At 34.7% G+C, this 24,299-nt stretch overlaps 1 protein-coding gene across 9 annotated transcripts in view; it reads right to left on the bottom strand.

The window, feature by feature from the left end:
- Positions 1-100: 100 nt before the first annotated feature.
- Positions 101-24,299, bottom strand: part of LMBRD2 (LMBR1 domain containing 2) — a 50,976-nt gene continuing 26,777 nt past the window's right edge. For 4 of the 9 annotated variants that reach the window (XM_039842652.1, XM_039842653.1, XM_039842651.1 and 1 more), the window contains 7 exons: positions 23,705-23,810; positions 22,932-23,029; positions 20,962-21,065; positions 19,717-19,763; positions 18,353-18,458; positions 16,006-16,135; positions 10,039-15,093 (listed from right to left, as the gene is read on the bottom strand). In XM_039842652.1, coding sequence (XP_039698586.1) covers positions 15,009-15,093; positions 16,006-16,135; positions 18,353-18,458; positions 19,717-19,763; positions 20,962-21,065; positions 22,932-23,029; positions 23,705-23,810 — 676 coding nt within the window. In that variant the 3' untranslated portion in view covers positions 10,039-15,008. Of the gene's footprint in view, positions 556-3,790; positions 3,904-10,038; positions 15,094-16,005; positions 16,136-18,352; positions 18,459-19,716; positions 19,867-20,961; positions 21,066-22,931; positions 23,030-23,704; positions 23,811-24,299 lie in introns of those variants that run through there. The other 5 variants (XR_005648630.1, XM_039842654.1, XM_039842656.1 and 2 more) reach the window with 5 other exon arrangements.

Genomic DNA, 24,299 nt, shown 5'->3' with positions numbered 1-24,299 from the left:
CTTGGAACACTGCTTAGCAATTTCTTTAAAAGATAAACTTACGTTGACCCTGTGTCTGAATAATTGCCATCTCTGCACTAAATGCACCATCCTGAGGATGTTTCCTCACGTCCAAATGGAGCGCTAAAGTTTTATTTGAGGTATTAATTAAACCTCCAATATAAACTGTGTTAGGAAGCAGGGGACGGGCAAAATCAAGGGCAAAGTCAGAATTAATAATCCACAGCTCTGCTTTCAATTGAAGATGAGCTAACACTGGCCTTCACTCGGTTCCAAAGATCCATGTGATCTGTGAGGGAGGAGTAGAATGCTGGAACATAAGACACAGGCTCAGGCAGCCCAAAATTCATAACTCCAAATGGGATGGGACGGATGGTCACAAACGGCCTTCCAAGTGTCTCAGCTATCAGGAAAGGACAGCGATCTATGCCGTCAATCTTCACTAGGTCGAAACTCTCCTTCTTTAAGAGGCCCATGATATCTGTACTTCTTAACAAATGACTACAATGAGTTGCATATAGCTCCATTATCTTCAAATGGTTTGTAAATAAGTTTCTGTAAAAAAAAAAAAAGTGAGAGATATTTAATATTCACAGGAAGTGTTAATCTGAAAACACACACAAGAATCTTAGCACGAGAAGAAAAAGCACTTCTGGCAGCAACCAGCCTATTGTGTTACTCTTGCTTGGGACCCTTCTGTTTCACATATTGGTGTTTTTATTGCCTCTAACTCCACCATGCAATTTCCTGGTTTTGTCTTCACTATAATTCTTTTTGATGCTCAGAAGGTTCTTGCTTTCTTCCCTCTTTCTTTCTTCCCCTTATCCTACACATCTTTCAATGCCCATCCTACTCTGGGAGATGTTTACAGCTGAATGCTGAAGCTCATTTATGATGCTCTGTATGACCTTCAATTATACTCTGCTCTCAAATGTATCCATGTGTACGACATGTTTTCCTGTGTATGTAACCATTTATGACAGGGTCCTGTGAACACAAATGGAGGACAGCATTTTCCACTGGACGAACCACTCTAAAAGATGTGTTCCTGTGACATCCACCGGTCTTTTTCTTTCAACTATTGAGCCAACGAATGTCTTCATACTCTATGGCAGCGAATCCTTAAAAAAGGCCATGGCTGCCTGGGGCTCCCTCTTAAAGTCCAGTGAGTAAGGACTTCATACTTTTCCCCACCCTTAGGGCTTCTTCTATGATACAGATTTATAAAACCCTGCTGAGGATTAATGTCCTGTATCGGCTTTTACTTAAGGTTTTACTTCATTTTATTGGGAATTTATTTGCTTTCCTTTTAATTGTGTTTAAATATTTGCTACTGTTTATATAGCACTTGACAAATACCCCAGCTGAGGGATTCTATACTGACGATTTCAGGACCCAGGGTACTGGCGGAAAAGCAATATTTCCACTTCCCCTGGACAGGAACTAGGCAGTCAATTCATGAACTGAATGACGCAATCAGCTGTATAATTACCTTCTGCTAAAGTGAAGGCCTGACACAGAGAGAACTCTGAGGAGAGCCCTGCCCTGTGCCCTCTGGCGGTGATGTGAGGGAGAGGAGACAGAGACATGGTGTGTGTGTGTGTGTGTGTGTGTGTGTGTGTGTGTGTGTGTGTGTTGGGAGGGGCAAGGTCTCTACTCCAATTTCTGGGGAGCTTTAGAATTACATCTATGCCTGGACTTCACCATAAGTAATTTACATAGGACGTTCTGAAGGTGAGACACAGACATGAGCATTCTTTTAAAGTCCCTTAGCTGATTATAATGTACAGGCAGGGTTGAGAATTACTGTTTTGGAGGGAGAGAGAAGGCAAAAATGCATTTACCCTAATGTAAGAGAACAGGGTATACCACCAGTCACATATTTTTAAATGGTTCAACTATATTTAAAACTGGTTCAGGAGAAATAAGATAGAATGAACTAGTGTTGGGACAAAAGTTGTTAAAATTCTGTTTCAGTAAAGAAATTTTTTTCTGTGAGGATAATTGCTGATAATTATTGGGGACCGGAGAGAGGAAGTTGTTTTGTCATCTCAGTAGTGTGAGGGCAGGGCATGCTTCTTCCAAAAGGACATGTGATTAAGAGGAGAAGATAAATGTGATCAAATGTGCAGTCAGTTTAGGCTATCGTATGTTTGATGAGGGTGCTCTGATTGGATCATTGGGGAAAACAAAACAAAACAAAACAAAAAACCACACACCAGATAGGTAGCTTAGGCCAGAAAGAGACTAGTCTAAGGAGGCATCTTGAATTCAATGCTCAAATCAGGGTAATTTTTCTAATTATATCTGGGATAGCAAGAAAGGTTTCGATAATAGTAAAAATCTGGTCAAGAAAAATGTGACTTATACTTTAATCTAGTATTTTAATAAATCTTGATCTTTAAATAGTACAATAAATGTTTACTTGTTGGCTACTATGTGCTCCACACTATAATAGATTCTGTCGATTTAGTAATGAGCAAGAAAATTATGACCTTTGTCCTCATGAAGCTTATAGTTTGACAGGGAAAGCATATGTTGAACAAATCATTACAAATAATTAATTAAACATTAATGAGTTTTCTAAGTACTTCAAAAGAAAGAACTAGGCATTATGAAAGTGCAGAAACAACCTAATTAGTCTAGCAGTAATTAGTCTGTGCGCTATACCAATTTAATATAAATCAGTGGGGATTTTTTAAATTGAGCTTTAAAAAACTTTTAAAGTAACATATGGGATAGTTTTGAGACATTCGGGCATACATTATAAATTTTTGGAAATTAGCACATGAAAATAGAAACATTAACTTAACGTGGGGGAAGAGAAAAGACTGGCAGAAACACAGTGCTGGGCCCTGTGGAACGTACTCTAAAAGTGTATGTTCCCTGCTCAATCTAGTTAGAGGACAGGAGAACAGAGGGAAGAGTTGGGCAGTAAGGGCGTTTGTTTTTTCAATCTCTTTCATTCTCCATCCATCTCTACTACCTGCATTGCCTAGCACTTATTAAGTCCCCGTTAAATTTTTTTAATGAAAAAGATAAAGCGCAAAACTAAATAATAAGTCAGTGGTATAGAAAGTTTAGAGGAAGAAATTAGGTAAATAGAACAGGTTTTATGGAGGAGGCAGTATTTAAGAAATGCCTTGACTGGTGAGTAGCAGCTTTATGCAGAAATGAGGGAGGAGCAAGGATATTCTAACTAATACAGACAGGTGTAATTTTCATTTCTATGACTTCCTGCTTAAGATGAGTAGTTTCTTGTTATTTTGAGTTTCAGATGAGTGGCATTTCTAGGAGCCTCGTGACTTACTCTCTGCGAGTCTGAGAGTGAGTCTTCAAGTTCTGTAATGGATTGAATCTTAAATGGCCAGATTCCAGTTCTGGAAAAACGAACTTTTGTAAGTGACCCAATATCAAAAAATTTATGAGAAGAGACAGGAACAGAAGGAAGTAAAATTGAGTTACTGTGACTTTATCCAACAATGAAATGATGAGTTGCCCATCACTGTCCCTGAGCTGGAGACATTAAAAGCAAAGAGAGAAGGTGAGGAGTCTTTTAAAATTTATATTTAGGGTGAGATTCCACCTGCTTTCTAATGATAATATCTACTTATTCAAGCTTGAATGCCAAACAGGCTGGGAATGTTAACCAGAATGCCACAGCCTCAAGACTGTCTAAATGATTGGTTCAGGAATGATTGACATATTGCTCATTCGTTCATAGTTCTCAAATAATTGCTTTATTTTTATTTAAAAGAAAAAAACAAAAACAAACAAAACAAAGTATTACCTCCCCAGCAAAGCTTCCTTCAAAAATAAATCAAAATTTTTCTTGAATTCCTGTTAACAGTTTTCAGGAGGAGACCAACTGATAATTTGGTATTTTTTTCTCCTTTTTAAAATCTACGAAGAGACAGAAGAGAAAAATTAATTAAGCACTTACAGCTTATCATCTAGGGAAGGAAGGTCTAAACACTACTGTTCAGTATGGAAGCCATTAGTCATATGAGGCTAATGAGCACTTGAAATGTGGATAGTGTGAATTGTAAAATACACATCAGATTTAATAAAAGCAAATGTAAAACGAATTAATAATTTTTATATTGTTTACAGTTGAAATATTTTGGATATATTGGGTTAAATAAAACCTATTATTAAAATTAGTACGATGTTTCTTTTTATTTTTTAGTGTGGCTTCTAGAATATTAGCAATTACATTACGGGGCTTGCATTTGTGGCTCATGTTGTATTTCTGTTAGACAACACTAGTCCACAGAATAAGAAGATATGATATCCGATGTTGAAATAAGTTCATTGTGCTGAAGTAGGGTCACATCACGCCCATGATCTTGAAGAATCTGAGATACCCTGTCCCTCAGTAAATAATGGCTTCCCCCTAGGAACAAGTTCAGTTTTGTGAGGTCCATGGAGAGAAAAGCCAGGGTGGATTGGGAAACAAGGAAGCCTCATCCAGGTAAGCTTCGGAATACCCCTGGCTAGATGGTGAGCAAAAGGAAAGCTTCGTCCCTCTCTTCCTTTCCTATTCCAGCAACTCTGCCCTGAATTCTCAGAGTCCTCATTCAAGTTAATTGCTGGCTCTCTGAGCCCTCGTCTGTAGCAGCCCCCCTCTACAGTTTCCCTGCCTGGTGACCCAGGGGATCCACGTCAGTGAGATAAGCTTCGGGGGGCTTAGAGCTTAAGGTATTCCTCTCCCTGGGAAATAGCCTACATTATAATAAGTGTCACACCCCTTAATTATGCTCTTTAAAAAAAACTGCACAAGGTGGTATGCATGTGGCTTCTCATAGCAGACAGTCTAATCAGGGTTATCCCTGGGGTCCACTTCTTTGGAAATTTTTGCTACCGTGAAACCAGAAAGTGTCTAGAGAGTGACTCCAGGAGGCAATCTTGGAGAGGAGGTGGAACTAACCCCCCTAACACTAGAAAGATCCTTTAAGTGTGAATATTTTTGCAGGAGGTACTTATTTTGAGCCTGAACTTGGCTCCACTTAGAAGTCAGACACCTTGAGATACCTGTAGCTTGCGTCAAGACCCCTGGGGTGGGGATGAGAGGGTCTTGATTTGCTTTAAAGAATAAGATCTAACAGAGACTTGATCGTAGGACTGTGGCTTAGGCAAACTGGGCGTTCTTTCTACCTTGCTCTCAGCTTCCTAGAAGCCCGGGTGCTTTCCCTAGGCGCAGCTTTCTGCAACCATGACCTGACAGCTCGGAGAGAGGAAGGGTCCTCTCTGCCCCACAGCGCAGGAGCGCCTCTCATGTGCTGGCTCCGTGGCTGCTCTGAACACTCACCAATCAAGGACAAGGTCAGGAGTTTGGCACCTTTCGGGAGCAGTGGCCGGGACAGCAGGAAGACCAGAAGCAGCGCGGGCTGCCCAGCCACCCTCACTCGTGCTATGTTCCGCAGAGGGAGATGTGCGGCGTGCCCTGCACCGCGGGCCCGGACCTCTTACTCCTTTGGCCCAGCATAGCAATAGCTGCTGCAAACTCCTAACTAGCCAAGCACGGTGCCTGCCCCTGCCGGATCAGAGCAAGTTGTCTGGCCTGGCTTCTTTACCCCCTCCCTTTCTTGGCCCTATGGATTCCTGCTCTGCTGACCTGTCACCTTGGTCCTGCCAAGAAATCCAGGGCTGGAGTCTCTAAGGAAATCACATCGATGACATGCCCCGCCTTGAAGTGGGCATGTGACACTCTGAGCAGCGCTGGCCCGGAATACTAATTTTGGATAGGTCTGCCTTCGGAATTCCCATTTCCCCTTTTCTGGATTTTTCTCTCCACATTCGACTGCCCCATCGCCTTTCTAAATAATTCTAATAGTCACGCATACCTAAATCTACAACACACCTCATCCCTCCTTCCAGGGAAGAGACCTAGAGGTGGTGAGGTCTAAAAGGCATCACAAGGCTTCTCCCATTTAGTAGCCTAGTGAACACTACCCATACCTATTACATGTAATCCAGTAGCACAGATCACTGCTGGATGATGATGGTAAATTCACCCATTTATTTACTGATTCAACACAAATTTATTGAGCACCTATTATGGGGTCAGGCATGGATAGTTCCACAAACATAACAAAAATCATTCCTCATGGAGCTTAAGTTTGAGAGATGAGCATTAGCATATTTAGTATGTTAGGTAGTGCTAAATTCTAAGGAGAAAAAATTAAGCCAGGACAGGTGGCATCTCTGAGAAATGACTTCCAGATAAGGAAGAGGGTGAGCTTATCAAGCGGATGTTTGATATTTCTTAACGAGTATCTGCTGTGGGGCAGCATTATTCTTGGTGTTTTAAAGTTCATTACTTAATTACAATCTCACAGCTACCCTGAGGAATATTGTATTATAAGCCATTCTCCTAACTCCCCTCCCTCCACCTCCCCCACTTTTAACAAATATGAGTCTGAGATTCAGGTTTTCTGGGGGGTGTCTGACTTAACTAGGATTTAGGGTTCCCAAACAGCATATGAAGAGAATGCACTTTCTTATCAATTCTAATTTGTGTATCTTTGGATCTTCCACATACATAACTATGTTATAATATATAAGAGCCTGTTTCCTTCTTTTTTCATCCTTAGGCCTTTTCTCTTGTCTTACGATTATAGAACATACAACACTGAATAGAAGTGGTGATGGAGGGCATCTTGGCTTGTTCTGGATCTCAGAGGTAAAGCTTGTACCATAAAGGATGATATTTGCAGTAGTTTTGGGTTCTTGTTTATATGTGCACATGTCTACATATACTTATCCTTTATCAGAAAAACATGCTTGTTGTTAAAAAATAAACTTTTAAAAAATATAAACTAATGTTGAATTTTATCAAAATTTTTTTTGCATCAATTTGAGATGATCACATGATTTTACTTTTTTCAACTATTAGATTTACAGAAATTGATTTTTTTGGAAACCCTTTACATCTTGAAACATAAAAATTCAGAAAGTGCGTTAAATATAAATGTATAGTTAATAAGAAACATGCTTGTTAAAAACACCTGATTGAAGAAACAAAGCACTGACCTTACGAACCCAAAGCCTCTGAGTGCTACCACTGAATGTCCATCCCCATCTGACTTAAATGGTACTGTAAGTCTCACATGGCTTTCTGTTTAGTTTTACCAACTGCGTATGCATTTTAAAACAATAAAGTTTAGTTTGGGCTGTTTTTGTTCTTGTTTTGAACTGACTGGATTTTCAAAAATCTTTCCATCTTTCCTCTACTTGAAACTATACCCCATTTCTGTTCTTTTAATGATTACCAAATTAGACAAAGTCTAGCTTAAGCAGTAATTTATTCCTCTTGGATGTTACCATGACCTTTGAGCACTACAATGTAGTCTCCTCTACTCCCAACTTATATGGTAAGTTATGTAATTTAATTCTCTATGTATTTTAACTTATGAAACAAAATATACGTATAACAAAGCACACACAAAAGCACGTACAACTCAGCAATGCATTACAAAGTGAACATCTGTAAACCACCACCTGAGAAAGAAAACACAGGTAGCAATCCAGAAGCTTCTCTTGTGCTCCATCCTGATCACTTTCCCTTCCTCCTCCTCAAAGGTAAGCAATAGCTTGACATGTAATCTCTTCCTTGATTTTTTAAAATAGGTTTACTACAGTGCATTCATTTTCTTAACTCTACAATTCAGTTTTGCTTGTTTTTGAACTTTATATAACTGGAATCACACTATATTTTTTTTTTATTATACATGTTTCATCCATATTGTTGCATAGCTGTAATTAGTTCATTTTCATTTAGTCATCCATGTATTTATCTACCATGTTTGATAAGTAAATCCATTCTGTTAAACTGTTTCAGTTGAGGCTATTATGAATGATGCTATGAACATTTTTGTACATCTCTTGCTGCACATATACATACATTTGTGTGATATATATACCCATTGCCAAGTCCAAGTTCCCCTTGTTTTCATCTATGTTACCTTCTCAGAGTTTTCTATTTCTTGTGTTCAAGTTTTAGATTTATGATCCATTTTGAGTTCATTTTGGTGAAAGGTATAGTCTGTGTATAGGCTTATTCTTTTGTATGTGGTTGTCCAGTTGTTCCAACATCATTTATTGAAGACTTTTTTCTCCATTGAATTGCCTTTATTCCTTTGTTAAAGATCAATTGACTATATTTATATTGGTCTATTTCTGGGCTCTCTTCTGGTCCACTGATCTATTTGTCTATTCTTCCACCAATCCTACTATGTCTTGATTACTGTAGCTTTATAGTAAGTCTTGAAGTTGGGTAGTGTCAGTCCTCTGAATTTATTCTTCTCCTTCAACATTGTGTTGGCTCTTCTGGGTCTTTTGCCTCTCCGTGTAAACTTCAGAATCGTTTTGTTAATATCCACAAAATAACTTACTGGGTTACAATGAATCTATAGATCAAAGTGGGAAGAACTGAGCAAAATGAAATCAAATATATTGGTCTTAAGTGCAAAAGTAAAAACAAACAAAAAACACAAAAAAAAGGAAAAGAAAATTAACAGAACCCAAAATGTCAAGGCAGTTGTGAAGAGAACTTAGAGGGTTAATCTTTAAAACTATAAATCAAAGGTTGTTTTTGCTGATAGATAACTGGCAAGAAATAAGTACTTTTCTGCTGAATTTTCATACGAAAGCAGTTGCAAAACAAAATCTGATTAAAATAGAAAAAAAAAAAAAGTCTAGCATTCACGAGAAGGGATGTTGAGAAACACAATGCTCAAATGCTTATGTGTTGTTAAAGAAATAGTGCTATCTTATGCATTCAAGCTCTGTTAAATGCTCTTGGAAACTAGAGAAATGATTGTGAACCAGTTGCCAATGTGTGGAGCATGGAACGTACGCACAGGAATTTGGGATGTCAGAGTAGCAACACACCTTCGGGCATGCTTGGAGTTTAGATCCGACTGGGGAATGTATGGTTCCCCTGAAACTCTTTGGTCTGTTCCCACTGGGGCCTTATGAGACACAAAATATGTTCATGTCCTTCGCTGGGGAACCTGGCCTGCTGTGTGATCCCCCGCCCACTCCCCGTTGGTGGCCCCTGTCAGATGGACCTGCGGCCACTGCCAAAACCACTCGGTAGGGGCTGAGCAGGAGGTAGCAATGGGACCTGCTTGAGGAAGCAACTGTGTGTCAACAAAAGCAGAAATCGCTTAAAATATTAAAGTGGTTGAGAAAATACACATTCAGGATCTAAAAACTGACATCTTGACAATATTGAGTCTTCCTATCTGTGAACATGGACTCTCTCTCTCCATTTATTTAGCTCTTTGATTTCTTTCATCAGCATTTTGTGGTTGTCCTCATATAGATCTTGTATTTTTTTTGTTAAATTTATACCTCAGTTTTTCATTTTGGGGGGGTGTTATTGTAAATGGTATTGTGTTTTTAATTTCGAATTCCACTTGTCCACTGCTAGTATATGGGAAAATGAATGACTTTTGCATATTAACCTTGTATCTTATAAACTTGCTATAATCGCTTATTAATTTTAGGAATTTTTTCGGCGATTCTTTGGATTTTCTACATTAACAATTATGTCATGTGCAAACAAAGACAGTTTTATTCTTCCTTCCAAATCTTATACTTATACTTCCTTTTCTTGTCTATTGCATCAGCTAGGACTAATATAAATGGTGTTGTTTTTTATTTTGAATTTCAGTTGTTCTTTTGGAACAGTTGAATATAGGAAAGCAACTCTCTGTTTTCTTGGTCAGCCTGGCTAAAGTTTCATCAATTTTATTGATTTTTTCAAACATCCAGCTTTTGGTTTTGTTGATTTTCCTTATTGTTTTCCTGTTTTCAATTTCAGTGATTTCTGCTCTAATTTTTATAACAATTGCTTATTTTAACTAAAACATAAGATCAATAGGGAACCTAAAGCTCATGTATTTAATTATCTTAAAGCATTTCTTTTATATTATCTGTTAATAAATTTGTAAGGAACAAAGAATGAGTTTAAGTTTAAACTCAAAGATGTATGACATAAATTGCATAAAAAATGAGCAAAATTCTTAGTAACTTGTAGAAATGTACTTTATTTCATGCAAAGCTACATAATGTTCTATATTTTAATAGCTAATCAAATAAACATTTCAAAAAAAATTCATTACATCACAATAAATTAAAATACTACAGAGCAATTGCAAGTCCATGAGTTTGTCAAAACCAAAATTGAGAGAACATTATTGATAGCTAAGGCCAAAGATGCTAATTTACTTATAGGTGGCACTTTGCAGCTTTTTCCAAATACATATTTGAAAATGTCGTGAGAATCTGCAAACACTGTTAAATCCACAACCCACTGACCAGATAAAAAAACACCTGTCATTACATATCAGAGAATAATGGCTGATTAAAGATAAATTGGCATCATGCACCAAAAATGAACATAATGAGCATTTTGAAAAATTATGATCGGATATGCATTTGAAAAGATTTATCTTCTATTTCACCCAATCTACTGAAATAGATCAATAGCACATACTTTATTAATGCAACACAGTAATTAGCCTTTTGGTATACTTTGCTTGGATACTGGTACATATAAAAAGATACCGAAGAGATGTAGGAATATTTCAAATTCACACTGGACTACTGAACTTTAAAATATTGCTCTAAGAAAATATTACTTAAAAGCAATACTATGATTAATTACTTACAAAAACATTGTATAAAAATTAAATACCAGGAAGTTACAACATCAATATGAGAGCTTTTTCAATGCTATAATTTATAAATATATATTAGATTACAGTAATTTAAAAGACAGGCCCACAGATTCTCTACCTTCTAAAATGAGAAAAATCCTTCAAGCTGTTTTCAAAATACGGACAAAAACAAATCCATTGGATCACTTTTAAAAAATAGTCTCTCCCCTACAACTTGGTGTACTAAATAGGGAAGATGTCAGCCAGCATTCTTCTGAGAAATACAGCTCTAAGTGACTAGGTTGATCAAATTTATGTCAGTATTATCAACTCGAATGGTTTTGTATAGTCAGATGTAATTTGCTTTTGTTTCTACTCATACATTTTTATACAACATTAAAGAAGTGGACTTCTTTCTATTTGTATTTTTTTTTTCACATTAAACTTGTACAATTTAAAAAAAAATTCATTTTACTGTCTATAAATTATGACTTTACGCTACATATATCTGCCATAGTAAGCCACTCTTTTTTCTGTACTAAGTATAGTAAAAATCTCTTCTTGTAAAAATAACTTGGGATCATAAAAGAAAAGATTTTCAGGGGAAAAAGTTAATTCTCCCCAAGGAGTGGGTTAAAAACAAATGTCCTTTAAGATATCAACGAGAAGAGAAACATGCCAATATTCTTGCTTATTAACAAACTTAAATTACAAGAAGGCTTCCATCAACTTCAATGGACAAAATTTTTAAAATGAGAGTAAAACTTTCAAACACCAGGCTAAGCATGAAAGGAATTAGAAGTGAGGGCATGTGATCATTGCAGTGGGATTGGGGACAGGGCAAGGCTACTGGCTGCTCTGCTAGGAGAGATGGCTCACAGGGCTTGTTCAGGGTGTCATGGCCATAGAACATGGACTGTGGCTCCACTGGGGCACAAACCCAGAACCTTCTGAATGCAAAGCAGACGTGCTAACCACTACACTATGGAACCACATACGGAAAGTTTATTTTTTTACTTTAAAATGGTAATCCACACACCATCAAGAACATTCTCTAAATCTGTTGAAGGTATAAAAAAGTAAGGTTTACTACTGTACATAAAAGAAATCCCTTTATTAATATGCTAAAATATACTTAAGAAAACATACATTGCCTTTCCCATTCACATTTAATTTCATTTGGGTATGCAAAAAGTATAAATTTAAGAACTGATAATTAATTAAATAGTAGAGTCCAAAAACAAATTTTTTTCTTTTTGAAGGTCTGGATTGTCAAATTCTCTGATCTGTTCTTTATAAACAGAAACCTCTTGAATGTTCTGATTTAGCTATTACCACTCTTGTGAAACGAGGGCCTCTTGTGTGATGAAATTATTCCGAAACCTTGGTATTCATATGGTAATTATTACTTTCTGCAATGGTTATTTTGAATTATTGGCTTACTGAATATCCTTACCTAACAATTACTTAGAAAAATAACTTAGAAATTTTAATTGGATATTTATTATTATGTAAGAAAAAGACATCAAAAGCTAACTGCCAGAAGTAACTCTTCAGGAAATATACTTTGTATGTAAAATGTATTAATTTAGTAGTAATGTTTTACAGTAGATGTCATTACATTTTAATAAGCTTCTCAAAAAAGACACTTTTGTTCTTACTACAGTTTTTTATACAAGATGGGTTAATAAATAGTAACTTAGTTCCCCAGCAACAAACTCTTAGTCTTCAAGGATTAAATCATTATCTTATGAACTCAAATTTATCCAGCCAGGTAACCTTCCTATATAATCATATATAAAATCCTGTAAGATAAATGCTGCTTAAAAAGTTGAATACTCTGCATCACTTAACCAGCCAAAAATTTTTTGGAAGTAACTCAAAAGTCATAAAGGGAATCTACTGTTTGTGAAGTATAAAGCTTTGATTATTTTAATCATAAAAAATTTAATAATAAAGGAAAGTGGTACATTCCTTTACACATTCCTATCAATTTATTTTAGGGGATTATAATTTATAAAAGTAATTTGATAATTTCTTCTCTTTTTCTACTTCTATTTCTACAACAGCACGTGAGTTTCATGACAAAACCTGATGAGAAACAACATCATACTTAAGGAAAATATTCCAAAGTACATCCAAAGACTAAATAATAAAACAATACTATTTTCACAGGACTTTTGATGAATTATTCCCAAAAGAGTTTTTGCTTTGGGGACTTGTAAGATTCTCTGTAATAATAAGAAACAGACCCCTTTGTGGGGTGATCATTTTCCCATCCAACATCTTCAAATAACACTGGGAAAAACAGTACAGCTAACAACCAATTTTATTCTCTTTTTAAACTTCAGTATATAAACATCAACTCAATACCCTCACAATAGCTTTGTGAGGTAGATCAGTAAGTAAATAGCAAGTATCTTCATTTCGTAAATGAAGAAACTGAGGCACTAAAAGGTTACTTGATTTATCCATGGTATTCGATGGTCAATTATGAAGTAACATGCAGTATTAAATTATCTTTGTTCCTGGCCTATTGCTCTCTAACCACACTTCATAATAAAAGGCTGTCTGTGTGTGTGTGTGTGTGTGTGTGTGTGTGTGTGTGTGTGTTCTCAAATGGACACTCTATATGACCTTCATTAAGAGTAAAATCTATCCATTGATAATTATTGTAAAGGGGATCTAATTTCCAAAATCATAAAATTGAAATAATTAAGATAATACACTATTACTTTCAGTATCTGAACAGAACTGTGTCTTTAAAAAATTTACATGATAACACTAAAGAGGACAATCAAAAATTTTATATTACAATTCAGGGAAAGACTACCTTCGAGAAACATATAATCATATTGTTAGGGTGAATATATAATTCATCTTCAAACTGAGATACTTACAGTGAATACCAGTAAAAATTACATGCTCAAGTATAATCACCGTTGGGTGAATCCATTGCATGGATCTTCTAAGACTTGCAAACATTTCAGAGAGACATAAAAAACCCCCTGCAAGCATGTTCTGCTCAACTATATTCGCTGTATAATAAAACACTTGTGATTTAAAATGTAATATCCTAACTCTGGCTTAAACACAAAACTTAAAAATCAATTTAAAATAATCAGCATGTTTAACTAACAAGTTATTACATGTTTCCATTCTAATATCCATGCATATCTCCATTTATTAAGCTTCGCTTCACTGTGCCCCACAGATGTGAATGCTTTTTACAAACTGAAGGCAAGACCCTCTACTAGCAAAAAGATTATGACTCACTTTATTGTGATACTCACTTTATTGCGGTGGCCTGGCACCAAACCCGCAATATCTTCAAGGTATGCCTGCAGTTTTCTGTTATCTACAAACCACAATTTAAGTGTTAGTAATAACAGTAAATGGATTCACTTTTTACCTTTGAATAACTAGATGTTCCTTTTTAAAAAGCAGAGACAGACACTTTTAAAAATTAGAGAATTTTGTGGGACTCTTTGGTTATTCAAAAAAAAAAAAAAACAAAACATGATTCACCATTAATGCTCAAGATTCTCCTTAAATGGAAAGATCGACATTTAAATTAACATGCTAAACGATAAAGGTGAACATTTCACTCTGAAATGATAATCTTTACAAAGCAATATCAAAAGCATAAAACAATTTCCAGTTACTATCAAAGACTGAAAGAATAATACATCACCTGATTATCGCACACATGCTAAAGATATTAACACTATCGGTTGAAGTATCTTAATTGTACATGTGAAAACCTCACTAATATGCATATAGAGTTGAAAAAGCTTTCTACATTCAGCTTTATCTGGTAAGTAAACCTTGTTTTAAGACATGGGTTTTGTAACTATGGTTAATAATTGAGGTCTTCAATTTTGGGGACAGATAGGATAAACATATTCCTTAAAAAGAGAAAAAATGTAAATCAAAATAGTAAAACCAAAATAATAAAATCAAAATAATATTATTTAGTTTGACTTATGGCTTCCTTGGACCCTTAAAACAATTTTCCTGAAAAAAAATCTGAAACAAAGTGAACTATGTCTTCTCAACATACATACTGATCTTTACCATGAATTAAATCCTTCCACTGTAACTGTACTTCTAAGGCAGACACTTCAGGAATGGTAGGTAATAAATCCTAATAGAAAAGATAAGATTCTATTCAATGAATAATAAGCCATTATTACTAAGATGTGATTAATTTTCAGTGTCTTTTTTATCCTGACACTTCACTGAGAGTACAGTGTAAATTCCAGGATATACAGATGTTCATAAAGACTGAACTGATGTGCTGATTTTGGTTAGTTATTCCATAAATTCTTTCAGAGTTTATACATCATCAAATATTCTGCTGCGAGACATTGAGAGGTATCGTCCACCAGGCTGATACCTGAAAGGTGGATAAAGAAATGATCTGAGGCATCAAAAATAATAAAGGAAGAGAGAAAAACAAGGACACATTAAAAGGAAGTGGCTACATTATTTGTAAGCACTGTCAGAACTATTCAGTAGCTGAAAGCAGAAATTTCTTCTCCAAGGACATTTTCCCAAAGGGATTAACTTTAATTATAAATCAACCAACAACTAACTGTTCAGAGCCTGGAATACATGTATGACAAGGCAAGAGAAGTAAAAGGGATGGAGAGATGGAAAACACATCATGGAACTTAAAAGGTTTAACAACCACTCTTGATTGTTGAATACAAAGAGACTATTCTATTTTGTTGTTGTTGTTATTTAAAGGCAATACTATAGCAAATATCTTCATGCAGATGACATTTTCCTTTTGTTTAATTAAGTCTACATAGCATAATGGCTAAAAGCACGGACTCTGTAGCCAGAATCCTGAGATGTGAATGCCCGATTTTGCCATTTACAAACTATGTGACTCCAGGTAAGTTATGGAGCCTCTCTGGATTCAAATTCAGTTGGATTTACAACCATAAAATACAGTATCATTGTTAAAGTGCTTAGAATAGTGTCTGACACCCAGTCATAGCTATGTGGCTACTGCTAAATACGATAAATTGCAAAAGTGAGAGTGTTAGAAAGAGACATTAAGATATGTACTATCAATTTCAATTCTTCTTGCTTATTATACCACTAGTAGTTTATTAAGATATGTTTCAATTCCCACCACTGGATGATATCATTTTAAAAACAGAAAAGCATTAGAAGGTATAAAAAGGTATCAAATGTTGCTTAACATGCTTTTTATTAGTAGTAAAGATGAACACTTTCCTTACATTTATTTGTTTCATCAAGTCAGTGTGTTATCAAAATTTCAGACGAATACCGGAGCCAAAATGACACAGTTGGAACTTACCTTCCTGATTCAGATTCAAGAGGATCATCAGTAAATGCTTCTGCATTAAAATCCAAAGGTTCTGCATCTTGTAGGAGTTCTATTCGGTCCCTTTCAGTCCTATTATTAGCTCTGGTATATTTGGATGCTGCTGCAAAGGAAGAAAAAACTATGTTAACAAAAAAATGTTAACTTTTCTATTGTCTTTATGGGTCCCAGTCTATGGATTTATAGAAGGAAAAGTCAAGATTATAAAGGATCTGAATTTTGATTGTGAAGACAATATTAAGAAAAGATAACTACGTGGTTCCTTAAAATCATATTAAAATGACAAATGTATAATAGAAAATAACAAAGAAAAGTTTTCTCTTGTACTAGTCCAAGCTCAGAGGCAGCTATAGTGCAAAAACTTAATTTGAATCAGAATTAATATTTAACTATGATATCATAACAGTGAAATTTTTCATACTAAAATCAAGTTTCAGTTGGTTTCATAGTGAATCCAGGGGCTGCTACATCTCGTTTCTTGGCTAGGATTTTCTTTAAGGTGTACTCAACTCTAGCTCTCTAACAAAGGTCTGAATCTTTTATCCGTCAGGCATGAGTAATGTCCAACAGAAATAAAATGCAAGCCCTACATTTCCTTTTAAATTTTCTAGTAACTACATTAAAAAAGTAAAAAGACATGGGTGAAATTAATTTTAATATATTTAATTTAACACAATATATCCAAAATATTATCATTTCAACTTGGAACACCAGCCACACTGCAAATGCTCAGACACCACATGTGGCTAATAGTCACCATCCTGGTCAGCCCAGATCTAAAGCACTAACTCTCCCTTCCTCTCGTGGACGGGGTTTTCTTCATAAACAATCTAAATTTTTACAATGTGGTTCTGAGCAGTTCAATAGGTTCAAAACAACTTTATGATACAGTTCTTTTTGAAAACTCAAGGCAAACCAATTCTATCATATCTTACATTTTTGTCATCTGGGACTACACCCTTCACCTTTTATCTCATTCATTCAGCAAATATTGGTTGCCTACCACATGCCAGGTTCTAGCTAACTCACCATCCCAAGGCTTTGTGTGTCCTCTTCTCTTAAAATTCTACCACACTCCCAGATCTTCTCATTCTGTTAACTCCTTTTCCATGATAACCAAATTCCAAATCTTTTTATAAAATCCTCCATTTCCTGGTTTTAACTAATTTTTAGCTCTCTCCTATTTCTTCCACCCTAAATGTCATTCAAAGGCATCCTTTCTTTTTTATCTCCAGGGTCGCCACTCATTTCAGGCTGTCGTCATTTCTTGACTGCATTACCAAAACAGATACTCAACTGGTTTCTGTGTCTCACTTCTCTGGAAATCAGCTCTGTATGGCTGTCAAAATCTTTCTAAATCAAAAACCTGTGCATGCTTCTTTCCAGTTTGAAATCTTATCTTTGGGATAAATTTTAAACATCTGAGCACAATAATATCTGTTTCCCAATTATACCTGTAGCCTCCCCTCTTCTCAGGCTCCTCATACTTTAGGCTGTAATCATGGAGAAAGACTTGCATTTCCCCAAAGGTTATCTCATATCACTCATTCTGCCTTCTGCCTAAAACACTTTCACCTGCTAAGTACTATTTATTCCTAAATACCCAGTTAAATATTTATCATGGAACTCCTTTTCCAATAAATTACTGCTTTTCCATCCCCTAAGCTGAGTTCTCTCAACATCAGATGTGTACCCTTCTACTCTCTCGGCATTCCTGCATCTCCCCCAGACAGACGACCTCTGCCTTCTACTAAGTGATGGGTCCTGCACAAAAACAGGTTATTGCCACCTTTCCCTGGGCAGATGGCAGGATTAAAAATGTGGGGAGATTTCCTAATCCAAGCCACTGACAAATGTCTCCTGCCTGGTATCAGTCCTTCACTAAATTATAAGCATCCCAAGAATGGAAATTTATGTTCTCTATATCCCTGCATACCTGGGAAAGTATCCGAATTATGTGGGCCCGTCGGTAAATTATTATAAAATTGACTGAACAGCCTAAATCTATTAACAGAAAAGTAAAGAAAAACATCTAGGTAAATAGTAGAAATCACTACCTGCCTAGAATATGCCTATGCTAAGGACTATTATTTAGGGTAGTACAATTACAACTATACATTTGATATCTCAGATGGCTTCTTCTCCTACCAGAATGCACATCTGCATTTCCCTACTTCTGATACACTAAGGAATGAATAAAGGAAAGTCACTGCAGAACCACATTTAAATTCTATAAAAGCATTTCTGAATGGGTATCCTAATCCTCAGTCTCTATGCAAGCAAGCATAAGAAAAAAATTTCAAGGCAATAAGCTACTTACATCGGTTGGTATTTATATCTGAGAAGTCTGATTCTTTTGGGTCAATATGAACATTTCTATTTCTAGTGGAGTCTTCTCTATTGTGTCCGTAACGTTCTTTCCATTCCTAGGAAGAAAACACAGGTGAATACATAACAAAAGAACTCACAGGCAGAAAATAATTCATCAGTGTCAACAGATTATATATGTAGAGTAATATAACTCTTTTTCATCAGATAATCAGCATAACTAGCACAGTGATTTTAAAAATCATAGCTTAATAATTTTTCTTATTTCTACACGATTTTAACAGTATTCAAACTTAACTTTTACAGTTATTTTAAGATATTCAATTCTTCTATCTAAAATGTCAAAACAATATTACAACTACAATAAGCTTAACTGGACCATGTAAAAGTTGTGAGAACTCATAATAATTAATGAGATGTTAACAAAACTTTCTTCTACTCAAATTAACTAAAATTATTAGATATCTCAACTCATTTTTGACAGTGAAATTAAAGGTTTATACAAAGAAAATTAGATAATTACTCACATGGCATTGTATATGGTCTTAACTTCACTAAAATCATATTAACTAGGATTCTGCTCATTAAATTCTTAGAATTGAAAGGAATATTAGGGGTCACCTAATTCAATTCCCATGTCATGCAGGGTTTCTGTAAAATAGCTATGCAGATGCTTTTTGGCTCTCTTAGTAGATGACATGGAAAATTTCTATGCATTATCACCTCATTGCAATTTTGGTGAACTGTGGAAATTTTTCATAGAGAGGTGAACTCTCTCTTCAGTAACTTCCACTCTTTGGTTCTAGTTATGCCTCTGAAATGAAGAACAAGTCTCTCTTTACACGACACACATACATGAAGACCACTACTATCTTGTCTCCTGAGTCTTCACTTTTCCAGTATAGATACACCCAGGTGTTGGAAACTTGTGGTAATTTTGACTAGATTTTTCTCATTTTTTGCCTTTTCACTCTCTAAGAGGAAGTTAGTTCACCTCACTAAATAGAAGAGTGAAGAAAAATTAAAGAGGAATAAAATTAATGTCATAAAAAAGTATAATTATAAAGCAATCAAAGTAACTTTCATAGTAAGATTACATGAATTGTTTACTGAGCACCAACCTTAAGCAAGACACTGCTAGATGCTGGACATGAAGTAATTACTAATGATTTTTTAAAACGTCTGACAAGACACCTAGCATTTACACCTGAACTATTAAAATTACCTTTCTTTAAAAATATGTCCTATGTCTTTCCCCACTATTCTTTGGTCTTTAGCCAATTATTCTAATCAGTAAGATTCTTATATTTCACATTTATCTTTAGGTTATAGCAATTTAATAAGTACTGTACTTACTCTTCTTCGATTTTCACCTTCTTCTTGCCTTTGTCTTTTTCTCTTCTCTAGAGACAGAAAAGTGGTCTCAAATTTGGTATAACACGGTTTAATTAGATGTAGAGTAACTGAAGTAAAGGTACCAGGCTATGACCAATTTCCTTTAAATTACTATAAAGTCAAAGGTAATAGGTTATTGTTGGAAAAAGCTTCAGAGATCACCTAACTCCAGAGATCACTTAACTTCTCTACTGTTGTTGGAGATGGCCATTTAAAGGCTCACTCTGAATAGCTACAGTGAGGAAAAAGTTCTTCCTCATGGTGACTTGAAATTTGTTTCCCTGTAACTTCTCTTTTCTTTATGTCCTATCTTCTAAATTAAGTTCATACTTCTTTCTGTATAAGTACCTTTACTCTTATTCTCTCCTAACTATATACTCAGTGTTTTGTTTTTTTTTTTTCTCATGAGACATGCTCTACAGACTTATACTTCTGGCTATCCTCTAAATACCTTCTGATTTATTAGTCTTACTCGTGAAAATCTTACCCAAGACTGGATATGATACTCCATATGAGGTCTAATTAATGCAAAAGCAGTAGAACTATTACATTAACAAGATGCCACCTTTCTTTGAGAGCTATGAAGGCTATACCAGCTTATACTAGAGCCACAACACATTTTGGCTTACATTTAACTAAGTATCACACCAAAGCCCAGACCCAAGTACGGGGAGTGTCTAAAAATCAATGACCCCAAATTCAAGTTCTGTGTTCCTTTTCCCCCTATTCTACCATCACTCAAACATCAGGAAATTGGAATCCATTTTGAGATTAGATTCTAGCAGAGTGCCATGGATTCTAACAGGTTGTTAATCATCACATTCTAAAAACCAGCCTTGGCTTGAATGATTTTCTATGCAGTATTAAACTGATGATTCTTTAAATTAATGAGTTTTAGAGTTGTATTAAACTTGGCATATCTGTTTCAAAGTGAACATTAAAATAACTCCGACACCATACAAGGGCATTCTTTAGTTGTAGACATACTAAATAACTTCTGCTGCAGAATTTCTTAAAGAAAAATGAGACAATCATTTATGTTTTCAAATTATTTTTGCTATGAAGGCCTTATGTAGGTTTTCAGCTAAAAAAACATTAATTTGTAATTTCTTTAAATAAATTAAAACTTATAAACTATACAAATATTAATTTTGTATTTTGAATTTTAGTGCTTTGCCTTCATTTATTTTAAAAGACAAATCTTACCTCGTCTAATTAATTCTTTTCCTTCATCGACTAAGTCTGATGTCATATCATTATCTCCCATAAACTGCTGGAAACCAAGTAGATTCAAACAACGAGTTCCCAAACTAATAAAAGGAGATTTTCAAAAAGATAAGCATTACTTCACATTATAAATATGTAGTATTATTATTTATCATACCAAGATACATAGTTACATTTGTCTTTAAGAAGTACTTATTTCTAAGAAGTTTATATGCCCAGTACTCCACTGACTAGAGTATGTACCACACCCAGATTTCTTATAGAAACAAATTAAGTTAGGTCATTAGTATACCTTCAGAAAATTATTATACCAGGATTCGAAACAATAGCTATAATACAGAAACAATTTATTCTTTTCTTACATTCAAACAGCAATATTAGTACTGCTAATTCTGTGACTTTAAATATTCCCTTACCATCCTCATATTCTTGTGAAAACACTATATCCCAGGATGAGAAGCCGCAAACTAGATAACTGTCTTTGGAAAGGTCTTAGCTTTATGTAAAGTATCAGGAAACAGCCTTACACTCTCCAGGTGTTTAATTCTGAAAATTAGCTCTAGGTATGGCTGTATTGCTAGTATTATGGGAATTATTTAAACTAAATGTGGGTGCATTTCAAAAAAAAATGAATCAATGAAAGTCAAGTTACCATTAAAATGTCAGCAAGGCATTGTTTCATATACTTCCATTAACAGAATATCCATTTTAAGAGATAATGTGAAAATTGAAAAATATAATCTTTTTTTTTTTCTTAAAGTTTATCCTAATTAACTCTAAAATAATACTTTTAAGGAATTATTTTTAAGTTTAACAATTTTCCTTTTAGACATGATAAATCCTTGTGTTTAAGATTTTATAGTTGACAAAGCACTATCCCATCCGTCTATTACTTGATCCATATTAACAATCTAATAAGGTAAGAGATGCTAATCTTACCAACAGAATTACTAACATGAGAAGACATAACTTATACATAAGCTTTTAATGTTCCATTAATAGTTTATAAATTTTTTAAGTGAATAAGCATAAATCAAAACTTAGTTTTGGACATCCAAAAGATGATTGTTCTCTTCCTTTAATACATAATCACAGTATAAACCTAAATCTTTTCGATCTTATAGAAAAAAACTCAATAAATTTACTATCATTTCATATTAACAGCTTTATTTTAAATTTTAATCTTTTATCTCCCTTATGAGAAAATATAGATGTTTTTAAAAATAAAAGAGAATTTATTTCAAACAATACTTGTATGTTTACTTGATATCTTAATGTGAGTACATACATACTATTGATAATATGTATGTATGTCACATTTCTTCACTGTCAAGCAGTGAAGAGGGTGGACAGAGTACAGGATGTGGGTAGAAGAGCACCTGACATGGGAAGTAGGTAAAACAGGGCTCTCAAAGACAAGTACACCTGTCCTTTAACTCCTTTTTTGTGTTACGTCTGCCAAGATTCTACCACTTTTCCTAATCCTATAAGAAGAGCAGCCCATGTACTTTCCAGCCTTACTTGCACCGTCTGATTACAATTGCTCCTCACATGACCTTTTGTGCTGGCTATGGTCTGAAGCACCCAGAAACCCAGCAATGATTATGGGAAAGGCCCGAAGACTAAATTTATGTTACTGGATAGAAGCTGGGCATGGGAATGTTTTATAAGCTATGTTGGGTGTCAGTGCCAAAGGCCAGGATTTAGAGTTAATATTCTATAATTAATCCTATTACTTTGCAGCCTAAATAGTTATAATAGAATAACTCTTCTTCAAAATATCTTCAGAGATCAAGCAATCCCTTTAAATTATCCCCAGCATCCTCAAAGTCATAATAAAACAAACAACTAGAACCCAACCAGTGAATATTTAAAAGAGCTTCAAGAAGAAGGAATATCCAGATTAGGCTAAGAGTATGTGGAAAAATAAGCGACATTAAGTTTCTTACCTAAAATAAGTAGCAATGCAGAGAATTACCACCAACATAGGATAATATATATAGAATCCATCTGCAATAAAGGATAAAACTTTCATGGAACCCATAATCTGAGGAGCAAGAAAAAAGTAAGTTAAATCATTACAGTTCTATATTTTTCATTCTTTTCCATCATTAGAAAATTCATGCAGAACTGGTTATATAAATTTGGACTTTTCAAAAAGTAAAAATAAAGGACTACATAAGCTGATTTTTAAGTTCTCATCACAAGAAGAAAACTATAACTTTGAGTTGATGCATGCTAACTAAACTTATTGTGGTAATCATTTCAGCATATATACATATATCAAATCATTATGTTGTATATCTTAAACTAACACAAATCTTAAATCTGTTTATTTACTAAGGTTTTCTCTTAAAGAAAATTAATATTTTATAAATACTACTGAAAATTATATACATTGACTACAGATATAAAAGTTAGTATTAGTATAAGTCAGGTCTATTGATGCTATTCAACTGGATCACCTATGTGAACAAAAAACCTTTTTTTATAATAAAAGAAAGCAAAGTCACTTTTGTCTAGTCATTAGTAATTACACATACAACCTTTAAAAGAAAGTTTTGGTTATTAAAAAAAAAGATTCAATATATATAAAACTATATATATAGAAAAAAAAAAGATTCAATGCAATAGAACTTTTCTGTGTTAAAAGAAATTTCACAATAATAACATCCCACATAGACAATGAATCTAAAGAACTCTGTTTTCTGACCATACTTACAGATGTATAAGCAGTTGGCTGTGTATTCCGGTGAGAGATGGATGAATCCATATGTGTCAAACCCAAGAAATTAAGACATAAAGGAGGAGTCAAACGGCAAAATAACCTGCAATAAGCATTTATAAACAGAATATATAAAAAATAAAGCAGCAAAATACATTTTATATTATATTGAAATTAATCAGGAACATTTCACATCATTGTAACTATTATTTTCACCTATCTGTATTATATGTATTTTGAATTATTAATGTGAACCTCCCTTATTACTTGGGTGACTTTCTGAAAATCCTATTAATCACATCTTTCTTAAAAGCATCAACATCTACAAGGCAAAACTCCAGTCTCAGGCTGCCTGCTTTGGTGGTTACCACTGCTTTATCCCAAGAATTTGTGAAATGCCTTTCTATGGTACCTCTTTCAAGTCTACCATCTGTGCAATCTGTCTCAGCAGCACGACAAGGATGGTAACATTCTCAAGGGGAATTGCCCTCGTTACATAAAAGATCTGAAGTTTTATCATCAAAGTATAACACTCTGATAACTAGAGGTATAAAGAATTGTTAGAGCTCAGTTTTGTCCAGATAAAGAGAGA

Source organism: Pteropus medius, unplaced genomic scaffold (assembly GCF_902729225.1).
Source record: "Pteropus medius unplaced genomic scaffold, Ma_sr-lr_union100, whole genome shotgun sequence".
NCBI lineage: Eukaryota > Metazoa > Chordata > Mammalia > Chiroptera > Pteropodidae > Pteropus > Pteropus medius.
This window is presented reverse-complemented; position numbering and strand designations above follow the sequence as displayed.